Source organism: Salmo salar, chromosome ssa17, assembly GCF_905237065.1.
Source record: "Salmo salar chromosome ssa17, Ssal_v3.1, whole genome shotgun sequence".
NCBI lineage: Eukaryota > Metazoa > Chordata > Actinopteri > Salmoniformes > Salmonidae > Salmo > Salmo salar.
Window position 1 is genome coordinate 34,547,262 of NC_059458.1, and position 22,267 is coordinate 34,569,528.

At 50.8% G+C, this 22,267-nt stretch overlaps 1 protein-coding gene across 2 annotated transcripts; it reads right to left on the reverse strand.

Annotated features, from left to right (window-relative positions):
* Nucleotides 1-498: 498 nt before the first annotated feature.
* Nucleotides 499-20,662, reverse strand: LOC106596644 (protein ADP-ribosylarginine hydrolase-like protein 1). Of its 2 annotated transcripts, XM_045699569.1 has the most exons (7): nucleotides 19,386-20,660; nucleotides 11,803-11,967; nucleotides 10,715-10,840; nucleotides 5,462-5,602; nucleotides 5,250-5,377; nucleotides 1,847-1,979; nucleotides 499-1,712 (listed from the first exon to the last, which is right to left on the reverse strand). In XM_045699569.1, the coding sequence occupies exons 1-7, from the start codon at nucleotides 19,597-19,599 to the stop codon at nucleotides 1,543-1,545; spliced, it is 1,077 nt and encodes a 358-aa protein (XP_045555525.1). In that variant the 5' UTR covers nucleotides 19,600-20,660; the 3' UTR covers nucleotides 499-1,542. The 2 variants fall into 2 exon arrangements, with proteins under 2 accessions (XP_045555525.1, XP_045555526.1); XM_045699570.1 differs by lacking the exon at nucleotides 10,715-10,840 and having other exon boundaries at nucleotides 19,386-20,662.
* Nucleotides 20,663-22,267: the final 1,605 nt, after the last annotated feature.

A 22,267-nucleotide genomic window follows, 5' to 3' on the forward strand; every position in this document is an offset into this window, starting at 1 on the left:
TTAGTTGATCTGTAACAGGGACTGTTTAGTTGATCTGTAACAGGGACTGTTTAGTTGATCTGTTGCAGGGACTGTTTAGTTGATCTGTTGCAGGGACTGTTTAGTTGATCTGTTGCAGGGACTGTTTAATTGATCAGTAACAGGGACTGTTTAGTTGATCTGTTGCAGGGACTGTTTAATTGATCTGTAACAGGGAGGTGGGGGTAAGTAGAGAAGATAGAGAAACAGACTATTGGTTGTTTCTAGGGTCCTGGTACAGTGAGGTGGCTATGTCCCAATTATCTATCCTTCCTCCCAGAGTGTGCACTTGTTCACTTCCCTTCACTGATTTGAAAGGAAATGACTGGTATAAGAAATGTGGTGGACAGAATATGGTGGTGGAGTGCACACTTCAGCAGAAAGGAGATATTATTGGGACACGTCAATGGTGTTAGTATTGACCTCTGACCTCTACAACATTATAAAGACAGTAGCAAAGAGAGACGCAGACCTCAGAGGTAATATATAGATATCCACTTTAATCTGATAATAACACGATTATTATCATGGCAGGCACCATGTCACTCGTGGTGAATCCACAGCAGACAATAATAAACCAAAACATGAGATGAGTACAAATAACAGACTAAGAGTGGATCCCAAATAACACCCTAGTGCACTACCTTTGACCTGGGCACATAGGATTCGGGTAAAAAGTAGTGCACTATATAGGGAACATATACTATATGGGTGAGGGGCAGACTATTAACAAGCCTGTTGTTTAAAATCACATTTACACAGGACCGTCTTCTTTGTCTACAATCACATGTTTTAAACCCAGGACTGGTGTATGTACAGTATGTAGGGATGTTAGTTCATCCATGTTCATCTATAGATGAGAACACACTCTGGAACCTATGGAATAGTTACATTACATATCCAGTTTAGGAGTTCCAATTCTGATTCAGTTCCACATGAATGACTTTAGTTTTTTTTTTTTAAACAAAACACTTCTGGAACTGGAAAGGGAACAGAACTATTCCAGAGACCCCAGCAGGAGCAGTTGAGAGAGAGATAGAGAGGAGGGTACAGGCCGGGCTAGGGGGGCTGCAGTGCTGTGGGATAGGTAGGTGGGCAGAGGAGGCTGGTAGGAGGAGATATAGAAGGACAAGCTCATTGTAATGGCTGGAATGGAATAAATGGAACAGTAGCATATGTATTCCCCTTCAGCCATTACAATGAGCCGTCTTCCTATAGCTCCTCCCAGCAGCCTCCACTGGTAGGTAGTTGAGCAGCCAGTAGCCAGCCACGGTGGAGTCATTCATGTGTAGTTCCTATGTCAGTAGGTAGGTGAGCAGCCAGTAGCCAGCCACCGTGGAGTCATTCATGTGTAGTTCCTATGTCAGTAGGTAGTTGAGCAGCCAGTAGCCAGCCACGGTGGAGTCATTCATGTGTAGTTCCTATGTCAGTAGGTAGGTGAGCAGCCAGTAGCCAGCCACGGTGGTCATTCATGTGTAGTTCCTATGTCGGCCAGAAGAGGGCGGTGTGGGCAGGGTGGTGGTGTTACTTTTCTGTGCTCCTCTCTGCGGAGGCTGCCTTGTACAGCTCGGCTCCGAGCTCCTCCAGCCGCGTGCGTCGGTCCACATACTGGTGCAGCCCTTCAGGGACCTGGGACAGGCCGAACAGGAGACCGTACAGACAGCCTGCTATCAGCCCTGTGGCACTGCTCTCCCCTGGGGGACACAATGACACACACACACAAATAAATATACAAACACAACAAGAACACACACACTCTTACCTACACAACTCTTATATAGACTACTTACACGGACAACAAACAAATGCACACACACACACAGCCCACCTCCGTGGAACATGGCGCGGCGGCAGAGCTGGGTCCAGTCGGAGCCTGAGGCCAGGAGAGCATCGTAGGCTATCATGGGAGCATCATGACCCCTCCGTCCAGCCCGGCCCTCTGAGCTCCAGCGCTTATACACCTGTAGAGAGGAGAACACACCTGAGTTAAATACTTCTACACCTGGAGAGAGGAGAACACACCTGAGTTAAATACTTCTACACCTGGAGAGGAGAACACACCTGAGTTAAATACTTCTACACCTGTAGAGAGGAGAACACACCTGAGTTAAATACTTCTACACCTGGAGAGAGGAGAACACACCTGAGTTAAATACTTCTACACCTGGAGAGAGGAGAACACACCTGAGTTAAATACTTCTACACCTGGAGAGAGGAGAACACACCTGAGTTAAATACTTCTACACCTGGAGAGAGGAGAACACACCTGAGTTAAATACTTCTACACCTGGAGAGAGGAGAACACACCTGAGTTAAATACTTCTACACCTGGAGAGAGGAGAACACACCTGAGTTAAATACTTCTACACCTGGAGAGAGGAGAACACACCTGAGTTAAATACTTCTACACCTGGAGAGAGGAGAACACACCTGAGTTAAATACTTCTACACCTGGAGAGAGGAGAACACACCTGAGTTAAATACTTCTACACCTGGAGAGAGGAGAACACACCTGAGTTAAATACTTCTACACCTGGAGAGAGGAGAACACACCTGAGTTAAATACTTCTACACCTGGAGAGAGGAGAACACACCTGAGTTAAATACTTCTACACCTGGAGAGAGGAGAACACACCTGAGTTAAATACTTCTACACCTGGAGAGAGGAGAACACACCTGAGTTAAATACTTCTACACCTGGAGAGAGGAGAACACACCTGAGTTAAATACTTCTACACCTGGAGAGAGGAGAACACACCTGAGTTAAATACTTCTACACCTGGAGAGAGGAGAACACACCTGAGTTAAATACTTCTACACCTGGAGAGAGGAGAACACACCTGAGTTAAATACTTCTACACCTGGAGAGAGGAGAACACACCTGAGTTAAATACTTCTACACCTGGAGAGGAGAACACACCTGAGTTAAATACTTCTACACCTGTAGAGAGGAGAACACACCTGAGTTAAATACTTCTACACCTGGAGAGAGGAGAACACACCTGAGTTAAATACTTCTACACCTGTAGAGAGGAGAACACACCTGAGTTAAATACTTCTACACCTGGAGAGAGGAGAACACACCTGAGTTAAATACTTCTACACCTGTAGAGAGGAGAACACACCTGAGTTATATACTTCTACACCTGGAGAGAGGAGAACACACCTGAGTTAAATACTTCTACACCTGGAGAGAGGAGAACACACCTGAGTTAAATACTTCTACACCTGGAGAGAGAACATAGCTTGGTCAAATACATCTGTCAAATTGCCCTCGCCGGAAGCCTGTGTGTCAGACATAAGGAAGTGGATGGCTGCAAATGCTCTACTTTTAAACCCGGACAAAACAGAGATGCTTGTTCTAGGTCCCAAGAAACAAAGAGATCTTCTGTTAAATCTGACAATTAATCTTGATGGTTGTACAGTCGTCTCAAGTAAAACTGTGAAGAACCTCGGCGTTACTCTGGACCCTGATCTATCTTTTGACGAACATATCAAGCCTGTTTCAAGGACAGCTTTTTTCCATCTACGTAACATTGCAAAAATCACAAACCTTCTGTCCAAAAATGACGCAGAAAAATGAATCCATGCTTTTGTCACTTCTAGGTTAGACTACTGCAATGCTCTACTTTCCGGCTACCCGGATAAAGCACTGAATAAACTTCAGTTAGTGCTTAACACGGCTGCTAGAATCTTGACTAGAACCAAAAAATGTGATCATATTACTCCATATTACACTGGCTTCCTGTTAAGGCAAGGGCTGATTTCAAGGTTTTACTGCTAACCTACAAAGCATTACATGGGCTTGCTCCTACCTATCTTTCCGATTTGGTCCTGCCGTACATACCTACATGTACGCTACGGTCACAAGATGCAGGCCTCCATATTGTCCCTAGAATTTCTAAGCAAACAGCTGGAGGCAGGGCTTTCTCCTATAGAGCTCCATTTTTATGGAATGGTCTGCCTACCCATGTGAGAGATGCAGACTCGGTCTCAACCTTTAAGTCTTTATTGAAGACTCATCTCTTCAGTGATTGAGTGTAGTCTGGCCCAGGAGTGTGAAGGTGAACGGAAAGGCACTGGAGCAACGAACCGCCCTTGCTGTCTCTGCCTGGCCGGTTCCCCTCTCTCCACTGGGATTCTCTGCCTCTAACCCTATTACGGGGGCTGAGTCACTGGCTTACTGGTGCTCTTCCATGCCGTCCCTAGGAGGGGTGCGTCACTTGAGTGGGTTGAGTCACTGACGTGATCTTCATGTCTGGGTTGGCGCCCCCCCTTGGGTTGTGCCGTGGCGGAGATCTTTGTGGGCTATACTCTGCCTTGTCTCAGGATGGTAAGTTGGTGGTTTAAGGTATCCATCTAGTGGTGTACACTTTGCTTTGGCAAAGTGGGTGGGGTTATATCCTGCCTGTTTGGCCCTGTCCGGGGGTATCGTCGGATGGGGCCAAAGTGTCTCCTGACCCCTCCTGTCTCAGCCTCCAGTATTTATGCTGCAGTAGTTTGTGTCGGGGGGCTAGGGGCAGTCTATATCTGGAGTATTTCTCCTGTCTTATCCGGTGTCCTGTGTGAATTTAAGTATGCTCTCTCTAATTCTTTCTTTCTCTCTCTCTCTCGGAGGACCTGAGCCCTAGGACCATGCCTCAAGACTACCTGGCCTGATGAGTCCTTGCTGTCCCCAGTCCACCTGGTCGTGCTGCTGCTCCAGTTTCAACTGTTCTGCCTGCGGCTATGGAACCCTGACCTGTTCACCGAAGGTGCTACCTGTCCCAGACCTGCGGTTTTCAACTCTCTAGAGACAGCAGGAGCGGTAGAGATACTCTCAATGATCGGCTATGAAAAGCCAACTGGCATTTACTCCTGAGGTGCTGACCTGTTGCACCCTCGACAACCACTGTGATTATTATTATTTGACCCTGTTGGTCATCTATGAACATTTGAACATCTTGGCCATGTTCTGTTATAATCTCCACCCGGCACAGTCAGAAGAGGACTGGCTACCCCTCATAGCCTGGTTCCTCTCTAGGTTTCTTCCTAGGTTCTGGCCTTTCTAGGGAGTTTTTCCTATCCACCGTGCTTCTACACCAGCATTGCTTGCTGTTTGGAGTTTTAGGCTGGGTTTCTGTACAGCACGTTGAGATATCAGCTGATGTAACAAGGGCTTTATAAATACATTTGATTTGAAATATCTTTAAATATCCAGTTTGCCAGGTAGAGTGGAACCAATAGATGACCTTGTCTGTCTCCTCAGCGTTGTAGGTGTCAGGAAACAGTGGCTTGTTCTGCCCCTCCTCCTCCACGCCTCTCTCCTCCAGGTAGAACTGCCACTTAGCCTCGAAGTAGAACCACTTCTCCTGGTACTCTGCAGTGGACACAACATACAGTACCATTTAATTACACACACACACACACACACACACACACACACACACACACACACACACACCTGCCATGTGGCGTATGGTCTTCTTACAGTACTCCTCAGCCTTGGGGATGACCTTCATGAGGTCGCGACCCCAGGTCACCAGTGGTTTGCCCTGCACCGCGTACGACGCAAACAGAGCCGTGGTCAGAGAGCCCAGGAAACCTGTTGGAATCAGCCAGGTCAGTATTATGTCATTATAGATGGTGAAACCAGGTAAATCCAGTGAGCCCACTCCCAGATCTGATGCTGTTGTCTTCCCTATAGGAGTTGGTAAGACACTAACTTCGTCCCCAGGCTAATCACTAGAGCAAGACAGCACAAACAGATGTGGGACCAGGCTAGTTATATAACAGGCTATACTATAATGTCTAGCCTATGGTACATGTAGGGTGGTTGGGTCATGGTGTATGGTACATGTAGGGTGGTTGGGTCATGGTGTATGGTACCTGTAGGGTGGTTGTGGGTCATGGTGTATGGTACCTGTAGGGTGGTTGTGGGTCATGGTGTATGGTACCTGTAGGGTGGTTGTGGGTCATGGTGTATGGTACCTGTAGGGTGGTTGGGTCATGGTGTATGGTACCTGTAGGGTGGTTGTGGGTCATGGTGTATGGTACCTGTAGGGTGGTTGTGGGTCATGGTGTATGGTACCTGTAGGGTGGTTGTGGGTCATGGTGTGTGGTACCTGTAGGGTGGTTGGGTCATGGTGTATGGTACCTGTAGGGTGGTTGTGGGTCATGGTGTATGGTAACTGTAGGGTGGTTGTGGGTCATGGTGTATGGTAACTGTAGGGTGGTTGGGTCATGGTGTATGGTACCTGTAGGGTGGTTGTGGGTCATGGTGTATGTAGGGTGGTTGTGGGTCATGGTGTATGTAGGGTGGTTGTGGGTCATGGTGTATGTAGGGTGGTTGTGGGTCATGGTGTATGTAGGGTGGTTGTGGGTCATGGTGTATGTAGGGTGGTTGTGGGTCATGGTGTATGTAGGGTGGTTGTGGGTCATGGTGTATGTAGGGTGGTTGTGGGTCATGGTGTATGTAGGGTGGTTGTGGGTCATGGTGTATGTAGGGTGGTTGTGGGTCATGGTGTATGTAGGGTGGTTGTGGGTCATGGTACCTGTAGGGTGGTTGTGGGTCATGGTGTATGGTACCTGTAGGGTGGTTGTGGGTCATGGTGTATGGTACCTGTAGGGTGGTTGTGGGTCATGGTGTATGGTACCTGTAGGGTGGTTGTGGGTCATGGTGTATGGTACCTGTAGGGTGGTTGTGGGTCATGGTGTATGGTACCTGTAGGGTGGTTGTGGGTCATGGTGTATGGTACCTGTAAGGTGGTTGTGGGTCATGGTGTATGGTACCTGTAGGGTGGTTGTGAGTCATGGTGTATGTAGGGTGGTTGTGGGTCATGGTGTATGTAGGGTGGTTGTGGGTCATGGTGTATGTAGGGTGGTTGTGGGTCATGGTGTATGTAGGGTGGTTGTGGGTCATGGTGTATGGTACCTGTAGGGTGGTTGTGGGTCATGGTGTATGTAGGGTGGTTGTGGGTCATGGTGTATGTAGGGTGGTTGTGGGTCATGGTGTATGTAGGGTGGTTGTGGGTCATGGTGTATGTAGGGTGGTTGTGGGTCATGGTGTATGTAGGGTGGTTGTGGGTCATGGTGTATGTAGGGTGGTTGTGGGTCATGGTGTATGTAGGGTGGTTGTGGGTCATGGTGTATGTAGGGTGGTTGTGGGTCATGGTGTATGTAGGGTGGTTGTGGGTCATGGTGTATGTAGGGTGGTTGTGGGTCATGGTGTATGTAGGGTGGTTGTGGGTCATGGTGTATGTAAGGTGGTTGTGGGTCATGGTGTATGTAGGGTGGTTGTGGGTCATGGTGTATGTAGGGTGGTTGTGGGTCATGGTGTATGTAGGGTGGTTGTGGGTCATGGTGTATGTAGGGTGGTTGTGGGTCATGGTGTATGTAGGGTGGTTGTGGGTCATGGTACCTGTAGGGTGGTTGTGGGTCATGGTGTATGGTACCTGTAGGGTGGTTGTGGGTCATGGTGTATGGTACCTGTAGGGTGGTTGTGGGTCATGGTGTATGGTACCTGTAGGGTGGTTGTGGGTCATGGTGTATGGTACCTGTAGGGTGGTTGTGGGTCATGGTGTATGGGGGTCTGTACCTGTAGGGTGGTTGTGGGTCATGGTGTATGGTACCTGTAGGGTGGTTGTGGGTCATGGTGTATGGTACCTGTAGGGTGGTTGTGGGTCATGGTGTATGGTACCTGTAGGGTGGTTGTGGGTCATGGTGTATGTAGGGTGGTTGTGGGTCATGGTGTATGTAGGGTGGTTGTGGGTCATGGTGTATGTAGGGTGGTTGTGGGTCATGGTGTATGTAGGGTGGTTGTGGGTCATGGTGTATGTAGGGTGGTTGTGGGTCATGGTGTATGTAGGGTGGTTGTGGGTCATGGTGTATGTAGGGTGGTTGTGGGTCATGGTGTATGTAGGGTGGTTGTGGGTCATGGTGTATGTAGGGTGGTTGTGGGTCATGGTGTATGTAGGGTGGTTGTGGGTCATGGTGTATGTAGGGTGGTTGTGGGTCATGGTGTATGTAGGGTGGTTGTGGGTCATGGTACCTGTAGGGTGGTTGTGGGTCATGGTACCTGTAGGGTGGTTGTGGGTCATGGTGTATGGTACCTGTAGGGTGGTTGTGGGTCATGGTGTATGGTACCTGTAGGGTGGTTGTGGGTCATGGTGTATGGTACCTGTAGGGTGGTTGTGGGTCATGGTGTATGGTACCTGTAGGGTGGTTGGGTCATGGTGTATGGTACCTGTAGGGTGGTTGGGTCATGGTGTATGGTACCTGTAGGGTGGTTGTGGGTCATGGTGTATGGTACCTGTAGGGTGGTTGTGGGTCATGGTGTATGGTACCTGTAAGGTGGTTGTGGGTCATGGTGTATGGTACCTGTAGGGTGGTTGTGAGTCATGGTGTATGTAGGGTGGTTGTGGGTCATGGTGTATGTAGGGTGGTTGTGGGTCATGGTGTATGTAGGGGGGTTGTGGGTCATGGTGTATGTAGGGTGGTTGTGGGTCATGGTGTATGGTACCTGTAAGGTGGTTGTGGGTCATGGTGTATGGTACCTGTAGGGTGGTTGTGAGTCATGGTGTATGTAGGGTGGTTGTGGGTCATGGTGTATGTAGGGTGGTTGTGGGTCATGGTGTATGTAGGGTGGTTGTGGGTCATGGTGTATGTAGGGTGGTTGTGGGTCATGGTGTATGTAGGGTGGTTGTGGGTCATGGTGTATGTAGGGTGGTTGTGGGTCATGGTGTATGTAGGGTGGTTGTGGGTCATGGTGTATGTAGGGTGGTTGTGGGTCATGGTGTATGTAGGGTGGTTGTGGGTCATGGTGTATGTAGGGTGGTTGTGGGTCATGGTGTATGTAGGGTGGTTGTGGGTCATGGTGTATGTAGGGTGGTTGTGGGTCATGGTGTATGTAGGGTGGTTGTGGGTCATGGTGTAACTGTAGGGTGGTTGTGGGTCATGGTGTATGTAGGGTGGTTGTGGGTCATGGTGTATGTAGGGTGGTTGTGGGTCATGGTGTATGTAGGGTGGTTGTGGGTCATGGTGTATGTAGGGTGGTTGTGGGTCATGGTGTATGTAGGGTGGTTGTGGGTCATGGTGTATGTAGGGTGGTTGTGGGTCATGGTGTATGTAGGGTGGTTGTGGGTCATGGTGTATGTAGGGTGGTTGTGGGTCATGGTGTATGTAGGGTGGTTGTGGGTCATGGTGTATGTAGGGTGGTTGTGGGTCATGGTGTATGTAGGGTGGTTGTGGGTCATGGTGTATGTAGGGTGGTTGTGGGTCATGGTGTATGTAGGGTGGTTGTGGGTCATGGTGTATGTAGGGTGGTTGTGGGTCATGGTGTATGTAGGGTGGTTGTGGGTCATGGTGTATGTAGGGTGGTTGTGGGTCATGGTGTATGGTACCTGTAGGGTGGTTGTGGGTCATGGTGTATGGTACCTGTAGGGTGGTTGTGGGTCATGGTGTATGGTACCTGTAGGGTGGTTGTGGGTCATGGTGTATGGTACCTGTAGGGTGGTTGTGGGTCATGGTGTAGTGTAGGGTGGTTGTGGGTCATGGTGTATGTAGGGTGGTTGTGGGTCATGGTGTAGGTACCTGTAGGGTGGTTGTGGGTCATGGTGTATGTAGGGTGGTTGTGGGTCATGGGTACCTGTAGGGTGGTTGTGGGTCATGGTACCTGTAGGGTGGTTGTGGGTCATGGTGTATGGTACCTGTAGGGTGGTTGTGGGTCATGGTGTATGGTACCTGTAGGGTGGTTGTGGGTCATGGTGGTATGGTACCTGTAGGGTGGTTGTGGGTCATGGTGTATGGTACCTGTAGGGTGGTTGTGGGTCATGGTGTATGGTACCTGTAGGGTGGTTGTGGGTCATGGTGTATGGTACCTGTAGGGTGGTTGTGGGTCATGGTGTATGGTACCTGTAGGGTGGTTGTGGGTCATGGTGTATGGTACCTGTAGGGTGGTTGGGTCATGGTGTATGGTACCTGTAGGGTGGTGTGGGTCATGGTGTATGGTACCTGTAGGGTGGTTGTGGGTCATGGTGTATGGTACCTGTAGGGTGGTTGTGGGTCATGGTGTATGGTACCTGTAGGGTGGTTGTGGGTCATGGTGTATGGTACCTGTAGGGTGGTTGTGGGTCATGGTGTATGGTACCTGTAGGGTGGTTGTGGGTCATGGTGTATGGTACCTGTAGGGTGGTTGTGGGTCATGGTGTATGGTACCTGTAGGGTGGTTGTGGGTCATGGTGTATGGTACCTGTAGGGTGGTTGGGTCATGGTGTATGGTACCTGTAGGGTGGTTGTGGGTCATGGTGTATGGTACATGTAGGGTGGTTGTGGGTCATGGTGTATGGTACCTGTAGGGTGGTTGGGTCATGGTGTATGGTACCTGTAGGGTGGTTGTGGGTCATGGTGTATGGTACCTGTAGGGTGGTTGTGGGTCATGGTGTATGGTACCTGTAGGGTGGTTGTGGGTCATGGTGTATGGTACCTGTAGGGTGGTTGTGGGTCATGGTGTATGGTACCTGTAGGGTGGTTGGGTCATGGTGTATGGTACCTGTAGGGTGGTTGTGGGTCATGGTGTATGGTACCTGTAGGGTGGTTGTGGGTCATGGTGTATGGTACCTGTAGGGTGGTTGTGGGTCATGGTGTATGGTACCTGTAGGGTGGTTGTGGGTCATGGAGTATGGTACATGTAGGGTGGTTGGGTCACTGTGTATGGTACCTGTAGGGTGGTTGTGTGTCATGCGCCCCGTCTCAATGCTGACCTCCACTAGGTTGTCTAGCCTCTCAGGCTGCCAGTACTTCATCCCCACACACATGGCCTTGGTGGCTGCTCCAAACCCAGAACCTGGAGAGAACCCACCAGGACAATGACCACATGGAAAGAACCCAACAGGACAATGACCACATGGAGAGAACCCAACAGAACAATGACCACATGGAGAGAACCCACCAGAACAATGACCACATGGAGAGAACCCAACAGAACAATGACCACATGGTGAGAACCCAACAGAACAATGACCACATGGAGAGAACCCAACAGAACAATGACCACATGGAGAGAACCCAACAGAACAATGACCACATGGAGAGAACCCACCAGAACAATGACCACATGGAGAGAACCCAACAGAACAATGACCACATGGTGAGAACCCAACAGAACAATGACCACATGGAGAGAACCCAACAGAACAATGACCACATGGAGAGAACCCAACAGAACAATGACCACATGGAGAGAACCCACCAGGACAATGACCACATGGAGAGAACCCACCAGAACAATGACCACATGGAGAGAACCCACGAGGACAATGACCACATGGAGAGAACCCACCAGGACAATGACCACATGGAGAGAACCCACCAGGACAATGACCACATGGAGAACCCACCAGAACAATGACCACATGGAGAGAACCCACGAGGACAATGACCACATGGAGAGAACCCACCAGAACAATGACCACATGGAGAGAACCCACCAGGACAATGACCACATGAGAGAACCCACCAGGACAATGACCACATGGAGAGAACCCACCAGGACAATGACCACATGGAGAGAACCCACCAGGACAATGACCACATGGAGAACCCACCAGAACAATGACCACATGGAGAGAACCCACGAGGACAATGACCACATGGAGAGAACCCACCAGAACAATGACCACATGGAGAGAACCCACCAGAACAATGACCACATGGAGAGAACCCACCAGAACAATGACCACATGAGACTGCACATGTGCATGTTGATCTAAACCATGTCACCATCAGAGGTCTGATGTGACCTCTGACCTTTCTCATTGAAGGGCGTGTGCCAGGCCAGCAGGAAGTTGTTGGGTTTGAGGTGAGCACATCCCTCCACGGTGGCTGGGTCAGGAGGGCGACCCTGGAGAGACGCCATGGCCTCAACATACACCCTTACCAGCTCCCTGTAGAGGTCCTCCAAACACCAGTAGTCTGGAACAACACAGAACACATCACAGTTTACACACCGCATAGTTACCGCACCACAGTTTACACACAGCATAGTTAACACATCACAGTTTACACACAGCATAGTTACCACATCACAGTTTACACACAGCATAGTTACCACATCACAGTTTACACACAGCATAGTTACCACATCACAGTTTACACACAGCATAGTTACCGCACCACAGTTTACACACAGCATAGTTAACACATCACAGTTTACACACAGCATAGTTACCGCACCGCAGTTTACACACAGCATAGTTACCGCACCGCAGTATACACACAGCATAGTTAACACACAGCATAGTTAACACATCACAGTTTACACACAGCATAGTTAACACACAGCATAGTTAACACATCACAGTTTACTCACAGCATAGTTATTAACACATCACAGTTTACACACAGCATAGTTAACGCATCACAGTTTACACAGCATAGTTAACACATCACAGTTTACTCACAGCAAAGTGACCGCACCACAGTTTACACAACAACACAGTAAACAACTGTAAATCGATCAGTCTGGAAGCTTGTCATTAAATACACTTGCAAAGGGCCAACTATGCATCATGATGCATACTGTGAAAAGTTATCACACACACACACACACACACACACACACACACACACACACACACACACACACACACACACACACACACACACACACACACACACAGTGGTTGGGAGTCAGACACTGTCTGTCCATGGGGGGACGTACCAGCCAGATGAGAGTCTATGTTTAGCCTGCTGTGCTTAGATTATACCATGTGATCTGCTGGGGGGGGCTCCACACGTGTGAATCATGGGTTTGTGCATATGCTTTTGTGTGTGTCATTTGTGTGGTGTGTGTTTGTCACCTCTGATTCAGGAGCAGAGGGCTTTGGGCTCAGGGACTCACACCCAGGACAGGGAGGAACCAGACGGGTGTCAGGGAGAGAGGGATGGGCTGTTCCAGTCAGTGTGGGCGTAAAGAAGAGGAGTGATGGGGGGATTACTGGTGTCAAAATAACTGAATGAAAATCATTCATTCCATCTTCTCATCCTAGTTTACCAGACAAGACAAGCGGTGTGAATACCCTTCACTACACTGTCTACCTCCTAAATAGAACCCTATTCACTACACTGTCTACCTCCTAAATAGAACCCTATTCACTACACTGTCTACCTCCTAAATAGAACCCTATTCACTACACTGTCTACCTCCTAAATAGAACCCTATTCACTACACTGTCTACCTCCTAAATAGAACCCTATTCTCTACACTGTCTACCTCCTAAATAGAACCCTATTCTCTACATTGTCTACCTCCTAAATAGAACCCTATTCTCTACCTCCTAAATAGAACCCTATTCTCTACCTCCTAAATAGAACCCTATTCTCTACCTCCTAAATAGAACCCTATTCTCTACACTGTCTGGCTCCTAAATGGCACCCTCTATTATAGTGCATTACTTCTGACCAGGGCCCATCTGGCTCGGGTCAAATGTAGTGCACCATGTGGAATAGGCCCTAGTCAGAAATAGTGGACTATGGGAAAAGGGTGCCATTTGGAACAGAACCTGTGTTTAGAACCAGTTGCCTGCAATCTAACCAGTCATGTCTTGATGTACCATCTCTGAAGCCCTTTCCCCTTGTTCCAGGACAATTGTTCCTATCCGTCTCTTTTCCATGGTCCTTCGAGCTGAATAGGGTTGTGTACATCCCTACTTTATCAAGGAGGGGTTTGATGTTGGGTACTTGTTGCTGTTTGACCTATGCTTTGTTACACATCAGGTTTGATATTCACAAAGCATCTCAAGGTAAGAGCACTGATCTAGGACCATTTCTACATGTTAGGTCATAATGAATAAGATAACATGGACAGAACCCTATTCTCTCCACTGTCTACCTCCTAAATAGAACCCTATTCTCTCCACTGTCTACCTCCTAAATAGAACCCTATTCTCTACACTGTCTACCTCCTAAATAGAACCCTATTCTCTACACTGTCTACCTCCTAAATAGAACCCTATTCTCTACACTGTCTACCTCCTAAATAGAACCCTATTCTCTCCACTGTCTACCTCCTAAATAGAACCCTATTCTCTCCACTGTCTACCTCCTAAATAGAACCCTATTCTCTCCACTGTCTACCTCCTAAATAGAACCCTATTCTCTACACTGTCTACCTCCTAAACATAACCCTATTCACCACACTGTCTACCTCCTAAATTTAACCTTCTTCTCTATGCATCCTTCTTTGGGATGCTTTAAAAATACATGCCCAGCATCACTGTTCTCATGATACGTAGGCCGGCCTAGGCTGTAATAAAGGCCTATACTTGCATGGGCCAAGAGATACATTGACATCCACCTCTTCTCTCTGTCCCCTGTGGTATATGGATCAGGGACGGTGTGTATTAAGCGTTTCAGAGTAGGAGTGCTGATCTAGGATAATTTCCTATCTGTCCATTCATTATAATCTAACAAGAAACACGGATACCACATCAGTACTCCTAGATCTTTTATGAATATGGACCCAGATCAGAGTTTATAACATAGGCCTATACCTGCGTGGGCCAAGACTAGATACACTGAAATCTTCCATCACCCTCCTCCTCCTCCTCTCTACTCCCCATCTCCTCCTGTCCTCCCTCCTCCTCTCCTCTCTTCCTCTCCTCCTCTCCCCTCCTCTTCTCTCCCCACCTCCTCCATGATCTGTGCTATAGATCAGATCAGTATTGTTTGCTTCCAGCTCCTGTCAGTTTCAGTGATTCATGGTGGTTGTCTGGCCTGACTTGGTGAGAGTCCCAAATTACACCCTATTCCTTATATAGTGCGCTAGATTTAACCAGTCTTATGGAGTGGGAGGCTGGTCAAAAGTAGTGCACTACATAGGGAATAGGGTGCCATTTGGGACACATCCCAGGCTGTGTTGTTGGAATGCGGCTAAGCAGCAGGCTTATCCGTAAGGCTGTCATCGCTCTACAGGAGCACCGCTGGCTTTGAACACAATCCACCGGCCAAATACGATACAGGATCACCAAGGGGGATCGCTACTGTGATGTGATGAGACCTGGTCTCTCTATTGTTCTCCTCTGCCTGAGGACAGGCTCATGTTCTCCTCCCTAGTTCTATTTTGGACTTATCTGATCTGGCAGCTCCAGACTCCAGGCCAGCGGTCGGTAGGTGACATGCGTGTTGTCCTGTCAGGCTGTCCACCTATAGAACTCCAGACTGATCCCAGATCTGTTCCTGTTGTCTTGCTAACTCCCAGTTGTGTAAAGTACTTCCAAGTAAAAATACTTGAAAGTACTACTTAAGTAGTTTGTACGTAAGTAGTCTGTACTTTAATTTACTATTTATATTTTTGACAACTTTTACTTCACTAGATTCCTAAAGTAAATGATTTACTTTTTACTCCTTACATTTTGAATGCTTAGCAGGACAGAAAAATGGTCTAATTCACACACTTATCAAGAAAACATCTTTGTTCATCCCTACTGCCTCTGATCTGCTGATATATTTTAGCAATTACATTTATTTTTGAAACTGAAGTATATTTAAAACCAAATACTTTTAGACTTTTACTCAAGTAGTATTTTACCGGGTGACTTTCACTTTTACTTGAGTCATTTTCTATGAAGGCATCTTTATTTTTACTCAAGTATGACAATTGGGTACTTTTTCCACAACTGTTAACTCCTATGGTCTTGCCAATTCCATTGCCATGACCATAGGAGTTGGCAAGACAGCACAAACAGATCTGGGCTAGACTCCTCTGATGAAGAGATGAAGAGTAGATGTGATGACATGTGAAGGTGTTTGGGATTACGGCCTGCGCTGAGTCATTTCTGACTGCTATAGGGATTATGGTGTCAGCCAGGCATTGTCCTGAAGAAATATGTCCCATTGAGTGATTAGGAGTTTCCACAGACTGCTATTCTGGTCTCTGTGTAACATCAGACTGGACAGGTGTGTGTGTGATTGAGGAGAGTTTAGGTGCGTGAGGAGAGTAAGTGAGGAGAGTAAGTGAGGAGAGTAAGTGAGGAGAGTAAGTGAGGGAATGTGTCAGTGTGAATGAGAGAAACACCAAACTACTGGTGCTCTCACCGTCTCTGAGAGCTCTACAATGCAGGGCAATCATTCTGTTGCTATTCTATTTTACTTTCCCTTTACTCGTTCCCCTTACTCGTTCCCCTTACTCGTTCCCCTTACTCGTTCCCCTTACTCGTTCCCTTTACTCGTTCCCTTTACTAGGCTTACACAGGCACTGTATCATAGAAGGTCATGAAGTGATGATATCGTTGGAACCAATGAGGAAGTACTATTGATTGGTTAATGTTACTATTTAGTTAGTATACATCCCTTCTAGCATGGTCAACCAGCACCAACCCTCCATGTCCCCTAACCCTCTACGTCCCCTAACCCTCCATGTCCCCTAACCCTCCATGTCCCCTAACCCTCTACGTCCCCTAACCCTCCATGTCCCCTAACCCTCTACGTCCCCTAACCCTCTACGTCCCCTAACCCTCTACGTCCCCTAACCCTCCATGTCCCCTAACCCTCTACGCCCCCTAACCCTCCATGTCCCCTAACCCTCCATGTCCCCTAACCCTCTACGTCCCCTAACCCTCTACGTCCCCTAACCCTCCATGTCCCCTAACCCTCTACGTCCCCTAACCCTCCATGTCCCCCTAACCCTCTACGTCCCCTAACCCTCCACGTCCCCTAACCCTCTACGTCCCCTAACCCTCCATGTCCCCTAACCCTCCACGTCCCCTAACCCTCTACGTCCCCTAACCCTCACGTCCCCTAACCCTCTACGTCCCCTAACCCTCTACGTCCCCTAACCCTCTACGTCCCCTAACCCTCCACGTCCCCTAACCCTCTACGTCCCCTAACCCTCTACGTCCCCTAACCCTCTACGTCCCCTAACCCTCTACGTCCCCTAACCCTCTACGTCCCCTAACCCTCTACGTCCCCTAACCCTCCATGTCCCCTAACCCTCCATGTCCCCTAACCCTCTACGTCCCCTAACCCTCCATGTCCCCTAACCCTCTACGTCCCCTAACCCTCTACGTCCCCTAACCCTCCATGTCCCCTAACCCTCTACGTCCCCTAACCCTCTACGTCCCCTAACCCTCCATGTCCCCTAACCCTCTACGTCCCCTAACCCTCCATGTCCCCTAACCCTCTACGTCCCCTAACCCTCTACGTCCCCTAACCCTCCACGTCCCCTAACCCTCTACGTCCCCTAACCCTCCATGTCCCCTAACCCTCTACGTCCCCTAACCCTCTACGTCCCCTAACCCTCCATGTCCCCTAACCCTCTACGTCCCCTAACCCTCTACGTCCCCTAACCCTCCATGTCCCCTAACCCTCTACGTCCCCTAACCCTCTACGTCCCCTAACCCTCCATGTCCCCTAACCCTCTACGTCCCCTAACCCTCTACGTCCCCTAACCCTCTACGTCCCCTAACCCTCTACGTCCCCTAACCCTCTACGTCCCCTAACCCTCCACGTCCCCTAACCCTCTACGTCCCCTAACCCTCTACGTCCCCTAACCCTCCATGTCCCCCTAATCCTCTACGTCCCCTAACCCTCTACGTCCCCTAACCCTCTACGTCCCCTAACCCTCTACGTCCCCTAACCCTCTACGTCCCCTAACCCTCCATGTCCCCTAACCCTCTACGTCCCCTAACCCTCTACGTCCCCTAACCCTCTACGTCCCCTAACCCTCCATGTCCCCTAACCCTCCACGTCCCCTAACCCTCCATGTCCCCTAACCCTCTACGCCCCTAACCCTCTACTACGTCCCCTAACCCTCACTACGTCCCCTAACCCTCTACTACGTCCCCAACCCTCTACTACGTCCCCCAACCTCTCTACGTCCCCTAACCTCTACTACGTCCCCCAACCCTCTACTACGTCTCCCAACCCTCTACTACGTCCCCCAACCCTCTACTACGTCCCCCAACCCTCTACTACGTCTCCCAACCCTCTACTACGTCCCCCAACCCTCTACGTCCCTCAACGTCCCCCAACCCTCTACGTCCCCTAACCCTCTACGTCCCTCAACGTCCCCCAACCCTCTACGTCCCCTAATCCTCTACGCCCCCTAACTCTCAACGTCCCCTAACCCTCTACGTCCCCTAACCCTCTACGTCCCCTAACCCTCTACGTCCCTAACCCTCGTCCCTAACCCTCACGTCCCTCACGTCCCCTAACCCTCTACGTCCCTCAATGTCCCCAACCCTCTACGTCCCCCAACCCTCTACGCCCCCAACACGCCTACGTCCCCTAACTCTCTACGCCCCCAACCCTCAATGTCCCCAACCCTCTACGTCCCCCCAACCCTCTACGCCCCCAACCCTCTACGTCCCTCTACGTCCCCTAACTCTCTACGCCCCCCAACCCTCAATGTCCCCCAACCCTCTACGTCCCCCAACCCTCTACGTCCCCCAACCCTCTACGCCCCCCAACCCTCTACGTCCCTCTACGTCCCCTAACTCTCTACGCCCCCCCAACCCTCTACGCCCCCCCAACCCTCTACGCCCCAACCCCACGCCCCAACCCTCTACGCCCCCCCAACTCTCGCCCCCAACTCTCACGCCCCCCAACTCTCTACGCCCCCCAACCTCTCGCCCCCAACCCTCTCGCCCCCAACCCTCTACGCCCCTAACCCTCTACGCCCTAACCCTCACGCCCTAACCCTCACGTCCCCCAACCCTCTACTTCCCCCAACCCTCTACGTCCCCTAACTCTCTACGCCCCTAACCCTCTACGCCCCTAACCCTCTACGCCCCCCAACCCTCTACGTCCCTCTACGTCCCCTAACTCTCTACGCCCCTAACCCTCTATGCCCCCCAACCCTCTACGTCCCTCTACGTCCCCTAACTCTCTACGCCCCCAACTCTCTACGCCCCCCAACTCTCACGCCCCCCAACTCTCTACGCCAACCTCTACGTCCCCAACCCTCACGTCCCCCAACGTCCCCCAACCCTCTACGTCCCCCAACCCTCTACGTCCCCAACCCTCTACGTCCCCAACCCTCTACGTCCCCAACCCTCTACGTCCCAAACCCTCTACGTCCCAAACCCTCTACGCCCCCAACCCTCTACGCCCCCAACCCTCTACGCCCCCAACCCTCTACGCCCCCAACCCTCTACGCCCCCAACCCTCTACGCCCCCAACCCTCTACGCCCCCTAACCCTCTCGCCCCCCAACCCTCTCGCCCCCAACCCTCTACGCCCCTAACCCTCACGCCCCCAACCCTCTACGCCCCCTAACCCTCTACGCCCCCTAACCCTCTACGCCCCTAACCCTCTACGCCCCCCAACCCTCTACGCCCGCTAACCCTCTACGCCCACCCTCCTTTAACCTCTGTGGGTATGTACTGTCCTCACCTGTGATGAGGGCCTCAGCGGTGGTCATGTGCATCAGGGCTCCGTCGCTGAGGGGCCAGTTGTCAGGGTCCAGTTTCAGAGCCCCAAGGCCCCCCAGAGAGGCCAGCTCTTTCTGGATCTGTGGCCCAGAAGGGCAGCTCTCCCAGCGGCCCTTACGGTATCCCAGGGCGTCCCCCACCCCCGCTAGGACCATACCAGCCTGGAACTTCTCCATGAGGGTTAGGGTTCAAGATGCCCACCAACCCTGACTAAAACGAAGGATGAGCTGTAATGTAGGTTTCAAAAGTAAGACTAGTTCAGTTTCAGTCCTTCTCTATACCGACTGACTGACGCAGCTACAGAGAACACAGGCTCCAGGTAGACAGAGTCTCTCTACGGGTTCTAGAGAACACAGGCTCCAGGTAGACAGAGTCTCTCTACGGGTTCTAGAGAACACAGGCTCCAGGTAGACAGAGTCTCTCTACGGGTTCTAGAGAACACAGGCTCCAGGTAGACAGAGTCTCTCTACGGGTTCTAGAGAACACAGGCTCCAGGTAGACAGAGTCTGTCTACGGGTTCTAGAGAACACAGGCTCCAGGTAGACAGAGTCTCTCTACGGGTTCTAGAGAACACAGGCTCCAGGTAGACAGAGTCTCTCTACGGGTTCTAGAGAACACAGGCTCCAGGTAGACAGAGTCTCTCTACGGGTTCTAGAGAACACAGGCTCCAGGTAGACAGTCTCTCTACGGGTTCTAGAGAACACAGGCTCCAGGTAGACAGTCTCTCTACGGCTTCTAGAGAACACAGGCTCCAGGTAGACAGAGTCTCTCAGAAACACTATAGTCCTCTTCTAGAAGCCTGAGATGGTGTTCCTCTGGTTAAACAGACAGAGCTATCTAGAGCTTCTCCGCAGCCTGCTGGTAAACAAAAACAGTCCACTGTCCGTCTGGTCCACCTATCCTCAGGGGACCTATAAGGCTCGCTGGTCTGGTAATCTAATGGTGTGTTCTTCCTAAACTGGATGGGGACGGGCCGTGGTTGGAGCTCTTTTTAACTGTGAACGGTAGCAGTACAGTCCCCACCCCCATAGCTCTCCAGCTCATCTATCAGCCTAATCACCAGTCACTCTCTCTCACTCAGTCTAACACACAAGGACACACACACACATCTTTATCAGCAGCCTCAGTGTGTGTGTAGAGGCACTGGGCTGCGATCAGGTGTCTCCTAAAAAGGCAATACCCTCGTCCCCAGAACTCCAGGGCTACAGCCAGGGCTGGAGGGTTAGAGGGCTGGAGGGTTAGAGGGCTGGAGGAAGGGAGGGTAGGAGGGTTAGAGGGCTGGATTAGAGGGCTGGATTAGAGGGCTGGAGGAAGGGAGGGTAGGAGGGTTAGAGGGCTGGATTAGAGGGCTGGATTAGAGGGCTGGAGGAAGGGAGGGTAGGAAGGTTAGAGGGCTGGAGGAAGGGAGGGTAGGAAGGTTAGAGGGCTGGAGGAAGGGAGGGTAGGAAGGTTAGAGGGCTGGAGGAGGGGTGGGTAGGATGGTTAGAGGGCTGGAGGAGGGGTGGGTAGGATGGTTAGAGGGCTGGAGGAGGGGTGGGTAGGATGGTTAGAGGGCTGGAGGAAGGGAGGGTAGGATGGTTAGAGGGCTGGAGGAGGGGTGGGTAGGATGGTTAGAGGGCTGGAGGAGGGGTGGGTAGGATGGTTAGAGGGCTGGAGGAGGGGAAGGTAGGAGGGTTAGAGGACTGGATTAGAGGCCTGGAGGAAGGGAGGGTAGGATGGTTAGAGGGCTGGAGGGAGGGAGGGTTGGAAGGTTAGAGGGCTGGAGGAGGGGTGGGTAGGATGGTTAGAGGGCTGGAGGAGGGGTGGGTAGGATGGTTAGAGGGCTGGAGGAGGGGAAGGTAGGAGGGTTAGAGGACTGGATTAGAGGGCTGGAGGAAGGGTGGGTAGGATGGTTAGAGGGCTGGAGGGCTAGAGGAGGGTTAGACTTCGGTTTCCAAACTTCGGCTTGCCTCCAGAACAATTTGTGTGTGCCCAAACAGCTGAAGAAACCCTCACCGAAATCCAAAACGAACAAAAATGTTGTCATAATATATGCACGAAGTCTACCGATCCGTTTTGGCTGGGAAGCATGTGGTAAAGGGGAGGACTGAAGCCCCAGGGCAATAACCAGGGCTGGAGGTTTAGAGGGCTGGAGCCCAAGAGGGCTGGAGGAGGGGAGGACTGAAGCCCCAGGGCAATAACCAGGGCTGGAGGGTTAGAGGACTGGAGCTCCAGGGTTATAACCAGGGCTGGAGGGTTAGAGGACTGGAGCTCCAGGGTTATAACCAGGGCTGGAGGAGGAGAGGACTGGAGCTCCAGGGTTATAACCAGGGCTGGAGGAGGAGAGGACTGGAGCTCCAGGGTTATAACCAGGGCTGGAGGAGGAGAGGACTGGAGCTCCAGGGTTATAACCAGGGCTGGAGGAGGAGAGGACTGGAGCTCCAGGGTTATAACCAGGGCTGGAGGAGGAGAGGACTGGAGCTCCAGGGTTATAACCAGGGCTGGAGGAGGAGAGGACTGGAGCTCCAGGGTTATAACCAGGGCTGGAGGAGGAGAGGACTGGAGCTCCAGGGTTATAACCAGGGCTGGAGGGTTAGAGGACTGGAGCTCCAGGGTTATAACCAGGGCTGGAGGGTTAGAGGACTGGAGCTCCAGGGTTATAACCAGGGCTGGAGGAGGAGAGGACTGGAGCTCCAGGGTTATAACCAGGGCTGGAGGAGGAGAGGACTGGAGCTCCAGGGTTATAACCAGGGCTGGAGGAGGAGAGGACTGGAGCTCCAGGGTTATAACCAGGGCTGGAGGGTTAGAGGACTGGAGCTCCAGGGTTATAACCAGGGCTGGAGGGTTAGAGGACTGGAGCTCCAG

Excerpts from the sequence above, each read along its gene's own strand:
- LOC106596644 (XM_045699569.1), bottom strand. The coding sequence starts at position 19,599 with ATGGAGAAGTTCCAGGCTGGTATGGTCCTAGCGGGGGTGGGGGACGCC. Across the intron at positions 5,603-10,714 it reads GACACACAACCACCCTACAG|GTTTCCTGGGCTCTCTGACC; the intron begins GTACCATACACA and ends TGATTCCAACAG. Across the intron at positions 1,980-5,249 it reads ACGCTGAGGAGACAGACAAG|GTGTATAAGCGCTGGAGCTC; the intron begins GTCATCTATTGG and ends TCCTCTCTACAG.